The 8,241-nt window shown below is 48.5% G+C and overlaps 1 protein-coding gene across 1 annotated transcript; it reads left to right on the top strand.

Annotated features, from left to right (window-relative positions):
- Positions 1 to 1,331: 1,331 nt before the first annotated feature.
- On the top strand, positions 1,332 to 7,780 carry Lamtor1 (late endosomal/lysosomal adaptor, MAPK and MTOR activator 1). The gene is made up of 5 exons (XM_027942522.2): positions 1,332 to 1,501; positions 5,691 to 5,836; positions 6,052 to 6,129; positions 6,485 to 6,611; positions 7,160 to 7,780. The coding sequence occupies exons 1-5, from the start codon at positions 1,460 to 1,462 to the stop codon at positions 7,250 to 7,252; spliced, it is 486 nt and encodes a 161-aa protein (XP_027798323.1). The 5' UTR covers positions 1,332 to 1,459; the 3' UTR covers positions 7,253 to 7,780.
- The last annotated feature ends 461 nt before the right edge of the window (positions 7,781 to 8,241 follow it).

The following is an 8,241-nucleotide window of genomic DNA, read 5'->3' as shown; positions in this document are numbered from 1 at the left end:
TGACTGTTTTTTTTTTTTTTTTAAACTACTGCCTATCCAGATAAAACACTGTAAACATTTGTTGATTTAATAAGTGAGTGAAACCAGGTATAGTCTGTAATCCCAACCACTAGGGAGACTTGAGACAAGAGGATGTCAAATTCAGGGCCAGCCTGGGTGGCTCAGTGAGACCCTGTCACAAAATAAGGAGCTGAGAATGTAGTTCAGTGGTAAAGCACCCCTAGGTTCAATCCCCAATACTAAAAAGAAAATAGATGGTGGGGGGGACTAGAAGTATTTCCCCTGGGCATGGCATGGAGTGGGAAGCAGATGCCAGGCAATGAATCATCTGGAATGACAGACTTGGACCTCTTTCCAGGGCCCAACAGAAGGCAGGAGGCTTTTTTTTTTTTTTTTTTTTAAGCTGCTGGGGGTCACATCCTAGGCACCAAACGAAATCTCCAGCCTTGGGAGGGCTTTATTTATTAGCTGTGGATGGACACATTTTGTGGTGCTGAGCCTGGAACCCTGCCTCACACATGCTAGGCAAGAGCTCTACCACTGAGCTACAACCGCAGCCCCTTTGGGAAGGTTTTACAGAAAATCTAAGGCCACCTTTGTAAATTAGATTACTGTGGCTACTGTGAAAAGCTAGGATTGAAGAGAAACGCCTGAGGAGAAGGTCAACCATGTGGGTCTAGAGCCTCTACCGCCTCTACCGGGATGGTCTCTACTCCTATTTATCTTGTAAAGGCGTAAACCCCTCATCCCACGGGCATCAGGCATATAGAGCCTACGTGTGCGCACCAACTGTATGATCTACAAGAATGGGGTCTGGATCCCATTCGCGGCTCGCATGGCATTTAAAAATGTATGGTGACAAGCTCGGTGTGGGGCACAAGTCTGTAATGCCACTGATTTGGGAAGCCGAAGGAAGATGTCAAGTTGGAGGCCAACTTCAGCAATTTTTCAAGACCCTGTATCAAAAATAAAAAGGGCTGGAGATTTAGCTCAGTGATAAACCATCGATGGGTTCAATCAACAGTACCAAAGCAAAACCAAGAAGTGCATCATGGAGCATTTACATGAGTTCACTCACTGGCCCAAAAAGGTGGCCTAGGGGGCCATGCGATCACAGCGCAACTCACAAGAAGGGTACTACGGCCAGGGGTGGAGATGATTCCAGTTTGAGACTGAGATGATAGTCATATGACACACCCCTCTCTTTCCTAGTATCACGTGTCTCGTATCTTGTCACGTAGGGTGCGCCTTCTCATTGGGTGGCTATGATCACGGGGCTGGGGGCGGGACCGGAAGTCAGGGTTTTGGCAGTGGAGCCCAAGCGGCTCTGGGACGCTGTAGGCCCGGAGAGAAAGGCAGGTTGCTTGCGGGAGGCAGCCTCAGGTCATGTGACCGGAAGGGCTCTTGACGGACGCCGTCCCTCCTCCGCGCGGCCTGAGCGCCCGGCCCGACCCCGGCCATGGGGTGCTGCTACAGCAGCGAAAACGAGGATTCGGACCAGGTGCGGCCGTGGCAGGCGGGGCTCGGGAGTGAGGGCTAAGACCCTGAGGCTTGGGGCCCCAAAAAGACCTGGAGAGGAGGGCGAGCTGTACCGCGGGGCTCACTGAGTACGGAGGCCTGGAGGGGACAGATTACAGCGAGGACGCCTAGCCGAACTCCTACCCCTTTTGAAGTCCCAGGTCTCTACACAGTGCTGGCCTGGGGTTGAGCATGCAGCCGTCCAGCTGACGTGTTCCCATCTCTTCCATCTCTCCGTACTGTCAGACCTTTACAGCTTCATGGATCCTAAGCCTAGGTCCCCGGGAAACAGTCCCTTCCCAACTTCCTGTGCCTTCTCTGTGCTTGTATTAGTGGGTTTTGCGAATCCATTGTAGAGGTGGGTAAGCTGAGGCCCTTTAGCTAATCTGTCCTGAGATGAATCAGGAATTTACGTATCTTGTCCCTGGCGTTGGTTAAAAAAAAAAAAAAGGCTACTGTTGGTCTGGGTTCAGAGAAGGCCTCTGGAAATTGGTGGCATTTGAGATAGCTAATGAAGAATTTCGTAGATACAATAAGGACATTGGGACGTGTGGGAAATTGGCTTGGGAAGCAAGATATTGGATTTACCTTTGGCTGATTTGGGAAAAAGAGTTGGGATGGGGAGCTCATTTGGTTCTGAGTTTGGCTTGCCTGGGTGCAAACGCTGCCTAATGCCTGAAAGTTTATAGCTAGAGGGTAGCCCTCTCAGGCTAGAGGGTACCTATCTGGAAAATGTGGCTGTGTCCCTCTTCTCCTTGGTACATTCGTACTTTTTTCTACCTGCCTGGACTGACCACCTTTGAGAAGGGAGACCTTTCCAAGGATGAAGTCTCAAACTGCTGGCTACTCACCTTTTTTAATTGCCTCTGAGTCTGGGACCTACCTTTAAACACATAGTACATACAGACAGCAGAATTTTCTCATCAAGTATCCTGCAGCATAGTGGGGGGGAGATGGTCACAGAAACAGAACAGTTCTATCCCCAGTGAAGTTATTTTGGGATAAGGACTTAAATACAGGAAAATGTTATTTGTGTGGGAAATATGAGTGGTTCCTGATACTCAATGCTCCATACACTAAGTGAACACAGTCATATTTCCCACCCAATGTTAGGCCTGCTTCATGACTTGTATTTCTCATTTCACTTTAGCCTGTTAGAGAAGATTGCATAATATTCCTATCTACTGGAAAAGTTGTGGTCTAGTAGCAAACTGATCCTTTAAAATATAATATGGATTCTTACAGGGAACAAGGTTTAATTCCTTATGAGAAAGGATACGATCTCTCAGCTTAAAGGGAAAGCTGAGCTTGCTGATCTCCTGAATCTCTACCTTTCCTTTGATGGGCTCTCATTTCTGTTAGTAAGCCCCAGAAAAGGTTCTTGATCAGTGCTGAGTGATTTGAAGTGTTCTGTGGCATAGGCCACAGCCATTCATCATCATCTCCAAGGCCCTCTTGCAGCTCTTGGGTAGGCCCCTATCCTACTCTTTTATTAAAATACTAAAGAGAAATGTGCAGTCAGGAATGGTGGGCAGTGGGCATGTTTGTAATCCTAGCTGCTCAAGAGGCTGGAGATGCAGAAGAATTGAAAGTCTAAAGTCTGGGGATGTAGTTCAGTGGTAAAGTACCCTAGGTTCAGTCCCTAGTATGGGGGTGGTGGGGAATGTATGAATTTTCAAGGGGCTTTTACAGGTGCCTCATTTGACTCTTGCCAATCATTTGTGATATAAGTATCTATTTAAAGGTGAAGAAAAAGTTCAGAGAAGCTAAGGGATTTAACCAACTCAAGAAGTACCCATGCCAAACCATGTGCTGTATCTATTGGGCTGTCTCTTCCAGCCATGCTGTAGACCAGGTGGCCAGTCATGGGCAAGACACGTGGGTTCATGCTAAGGTAGACAGTGAAACACTGACTTGAGTTATGCTGACTCAAGGACAAACTTTAGTGTGATAAATCTACTCCATGCCCCACTCATCCTTTGGTGTAGGGTGATATTATTTGTCCATTCTGAAGCGGGTAGCATGACCTCTTCTAGGAGTCAGGCAAACAACCTTGTTCTTGAACTGCTAGTTGGGAGAAACTACTCTGTCCTTCAGGAAGATCTGTCTTAAGTAGGGGCTGGGGAAAGGAGAGACATAGGAAGCAAATCCGGGCCTCATTATGGAGCCAGCTTTCCTTAGAGTTTTATCTTTGACGTTTTGTCTTTTTCTTCTTCTTCTTTCTTTCTTTCTGTATTGGGGACTGAACCCAGGGTCTCATGCAGTGCTAAGCAAGTGTACCAATGAGCTACATACACTCCCAACCCCAGCCCCCCATTATTTTTTAAATTTTGAGATAGGGTCTCTCTATGTTACTCAGGACTGTCCTCAAATCTGTGACCCTCCTGCCTCAGCCTCTGAGTAGCTGGGATTATAGCCACAACAGCATCTTTTTAGCCATTTAGTACTGAGGATGGAGGACGATAGAGGGTGTCTGGGGGTTTAGAGGTGATGATGCAGAAGCCCACAACTTCTTTCTCTTAATAATGGGAACTGAATTAAATGGCCTGAGGACACTTGGGCAACCTAGGCTTGAAAAGGAAGAGGAAGGTGAAGAGGCTGGGCCTGTCTAGGGTGGGGCAGGCAAGGCTGGAGGAAGTGGCCCTCTGTGAGGAGACTTGTGGGTGGAGGATTTGGCTCCTACAGTAGGGAAGTCTGGTAGAAACTGAGACAAGCTTGGAGAGGAGCATTAAGGAATCTGGTAGGCTGGCTTTGAGAGCTGATGACTCAGCATTAGCCAGGTTCCACCCCCTCCATGGCCCTCCCTGCCCCATCCATCCTTGGCATTATCCTGAGCTCTTTGTGGCTTAGATATGCAACAGGTCTGCTTATCCAATTTGCAGCTGACACAAAGCCAGAGGGATCTGTAGCTGCTGGGCTTATTATAGTAGAGTCAAATCCAGAAAGAAGCAGGTTAGAACAGGGCCTGAAACAGGACTAGGAAGGCTAGATTTCAACTTAGGTCAATTCTAGGGGATGTAACGGTCATCAGTGCAGACTAGTAGTAATTGAGCTACTAGAATGAAGGAGGCTGCTCAGGTCATATTGAAAGAGGTATGATGAGCTAGGCATAGAGGCACATGTCCATAATCCCAGCCAGGGCAGGAGGATTGCAAGTTTGAGGGCAGCCTGGGCAACTTAGCAAGATACTATCTCCGAATAAAAAATAATTATAATAAAGATCTGTGGTAGAGCACCCCTGGGTTCTATTCCCCACTATTGCAAAATAAGTAAAGGCATCTGGAAAGCTTAAAAAAATGAAAGAGGTATGGTAGTTTGGCAAGAGAGGGAAAGCTCCACTGTTCTCTTAGGTCAGGATATACTAGGCACGCTTCACTTTGGTCTGGGAGTCATATACAGAGCACAAGACAGGAGGGTGAACACCTAAGGTAAATGGACCTACCTCAAGAAGGGAGCAGAGTCATGATATCCCCTCAAAGGCTTGGCAGAGGTTTCTGCCCTGAGATGATCAGGATGGCCATGTGAGGGGTTGGGCTTGCTTGTCCTTGGAGCCTAGTATCTTGTCTAGACTCACCAGGGCCTTTCCATCTTTTTTTTTTTTTTAATTTATTTTTTTTTAAAGAGAGAATTTTTAATTTTTTTAGTTATCGGCAGACACAACATCTTTGTATGTGGTGCTGAGGATCGAACCCGGGCCGCACGCATGCCAGGCGAGCGCGCTACCGCTTGAGCCACATCCCCAGCCCAGGGCTTTTGCATCTTGGGAACAGACAGCTTTGCTGGGGCAAGCCTTGTTTGAGGGATCAGGAAGGCACTTGACTTGCACTATTTTCCCTCTAGACCTTATTGTTTTGGTATTTTCCCACCTCCTCTGTCTTCTCCCTCCAATATCCTTTCTCCACTGGGTACCGGGTTGTATTCTGAACACCTATTATGTACCTCTATTCATCTGTGCAGGACCTCTAGGACCTCTTGGTCTACTTCATCCCAGACCACCAACTCAGCTGAGCTCCTAAGGGCAGTCAGGGACCAAGTCTTACCTAACATTCCATAAAGTTGGCACTTTTGAATATTCATATTTTAAAATATTTTTGGTGTTTAAAGATGAGAGCTGGGCTGAGGGGAGAAACACAGGAAAGTCCTGGGCCTGACTTCTCAATGGCCTCTCCTAGGACCGAGAGGAGCGGAAGCTGCTATTGGACCCTAGTAGTCCCCCCACCAAAGCCCTCAATGGAGCTGAGCCCAACTACCACAGCCTGCCTTCTGCTCGCACAGATGAGCAGGCCCTGCTCTCTTCCATCCTTGCAAAAACAGCTAGGTAAGTATGTGTCAGCACAGGCCTAGTGTAGAGTGGGCCTGGATATGGGGGATGGGATAAGGTCATTGAGGAGAGGTGGTGTTGGGCCCTGCCCTGCTGTAATGGGCAGGTGGGGATATTGATGTCAGATAGCACTGGAATTGGCACCTGCATGGAGTCATGTTTGTCCCCCTTAGAAGTACTTGTCACGTCCTCTCTGTCTTCTTTCCTCAAAGCAACATCATCGATGTGTCTGCTGCAGACTCCCAGGGCATGGAGCAGCATGAGTACATGGACCGGGCAAGGCAGTACAGGTGAACATTGGGCCAGCTTGGGCCCCTCGTCTGCCCTCCATACCTTCCCATCTTTGGAGCCTGGGCCCTAGCACAGCCTCCTCATTTTGGTGCAGCCCAGGAGACTGACCACAAGCCACAGTTGATGTTTATGTCAGCCCTGTTTGCCCTGCGTAATCTTGAGGGTGCTGAGGACAAAGTTGCACCAAGAGTGAGTTTGTGATAAGCTGAGTGAGGCCCCTGTCATCTTGCTCCTCTGGCCTCACGGAGTGAGGCTTGCTGAGCTGGGCAGGACTGGGCAGGACTGGGCAGGACCGGGTAGGGAAGCGAAGGCTATGGCCTAACTAACCTTCCCTATCCCCTTCCTCTTGGCCAGCACACGCTTGGCTGTGCTGAGCAGCAGCCTGACCCATTGGAAGAAGCTGCCACCGCTGCCGTCTCTTACCAGCCAGCCCCACCAAGTGCTGGCCAGCGAGCCTATCCCCTTCTCTGACTTGCAACAGGTGAGCCACACCAACCTGCCTCCTTTGCCCTTCCCAAACTGCCCAGAGTATAGCAGAAGGGTTTACCACTCTGCCTCAGAAGAGGTACGGAGTAGAGTTAGGGAAACATTCTGCCTTAGAAGAGGTAGGGAGTAGAGTTAGGGAGCCTTGTGGCCTACCCCAGTTTCTCTAACTTTTTCTGTCCTCACCAGTCTCTCTATCCTCAACCTTGATTGTTATTCTGGGGTGTTTTTTTTTTTTTTTTTCTTTCCTTCTGCCTTTCTCATCAGTTTTTTTTATTTTTTATTTTATTTTTTTTAGTTGTGGTTGGACACAATACCTTTTACTTATTTATTTTTATGTGGTGCTGAGGCTCAAACCCAGGGCCCTGCATGTGCTAGGCGAGCACTCTTCCACTGAGCCACAACCCCAGCCCTCTTATCAGCTTTTTGTCCTCCCTCATTCCCTCTTCTTTTCCCTCACTGCCATCCCATTCCCCCATTTCTCCTTTTCTGGATCCCCTCTCACATATTTCTCTATTCGTTTCCTCTCTGGCCCTTCTGCCTCAGGTCTCCAGGATAGCTGCTTATGCCTACAGTGCACTTTCTCAGATCCGTGTGGACGCAAAAGAGGAGCTGGTTGTACAGTTTGGGATCCCATGAAGAGAGGGGTCTTTGGACAGCTCTTCTCCTCTCTTCACCTGTCTCCATCCCACCTCCCATGGCCCCCAGCCTCACTTCGGCTTATACAGTACCCTAACCTGCTACTAATCACTGAGAAGAACGTGGAGGAGAAGAGCGAGGCTAGAAGCCTGAGCAAGTGAGGATGGAGCAAGGGAGGGTAGAACCATTCAGGACTGGCCTTCAAAGCCCTGGCTGGGGTGGAAGCCAAGAGGACAGGGACTGGAAGGTCTTCACAGTCATTGGAAGGTGGAGATACCACTGTGGGAGTGAACACCAAGGGACCTAGGGGGAGGTCCTTCCCACCCTTTCTCTTGGCCTCAGATTCACTCCTGTCCCCCTTTCTCTGACTTGGTGCTCCCATGCACCTCACTAGGGTTTGTGCCCAGGGTCTGGATGAGCTTGAATTTGAATGAATTGAGTTTGTATTTCCAGCACCCTGGGTTTTTACATGTTTGGTCTTTTTTTCTTTTTGTTTGTCACCCTCGATAAAGGAAGTGTATTCATTTGTGTGCTGGTTCCAGCCCCTCTGTCCTGCCTACTACCCAACTATTTATTTCTGGCTATTCAAGTCTGTGAGCAATGAGATGGGGGAGGAGGTATCTTCTAGGATCATTAAGAGGAATCCAGAACTGTGTGGTGAGACACGCCGTAATCCTAGCAGCTTGGGAGGCTGAGGCAAGAGGATCTTAAGTTCAAAGCCAGCCTCAGCAAATTGGTGAGGCCCTAAGCAACTCGGGGAGACCTTGTCTCTAAATAAAATATAAAAAGGGCTGGAGATGTGGCTCAGTGGTGAAGCGCCCCAGGTTCAATCCTCCGTACCAAAAAAAAAAAAAAAAAAAAGAGGAATCTAGGAGAATTAGCGTTTAGAATTCCCAGACTTAGCTTAGACTCAGCCTAGGCTAACCTCAAGTTGGATAAGACTGCTCTTATCCCTATCAAACACTGTCACAGCTGGACAGAACTAAATC

This window comes from Marmota flaviventris, chromosome 9, assembly GCF_047511675.1.
Source record: "Marmota flaviventris isolate mMarFla1 chromosome 9, mMarFla1.hap1, whole genome shotgun sequence".
Lineage (NCBI taxonomy): Eukaryota > Metazoa > Chordata > Mammalia > Rodentia > Sciuridae > Marmota > Marmota flaviventris.
The sequence above is the reverse complement of the archived record's forward strand: the minus strand, read 5'-3'. Positions and strand labels throughout refer to the sequence as shown.

Bases quoted from the DNA above. Each gene is read 5' to 3' on its own strand.
- Lamtor1 (XM_027942522.2), top strand. From the start codon at position 1,460: ATGGGGTGCTGCTACAGCAGCGAAAACGAGGATTCGGACCAG. The intron at 1,502-5,690 runs GTGCGGCCGTGG...GGCCTCTCCTAG, and splicing joins AAAACGAGGATTCGGACCAG to GACCGAGAGGAGCGGAAGCT. The intron at 6,612-7,159 runs GTGAGCCACACC...CTTCTGCCTCAG, and splicing joins CCTTCTCTGACTTGCAACAG to GTCTCCAGGATAGCTGCTTA.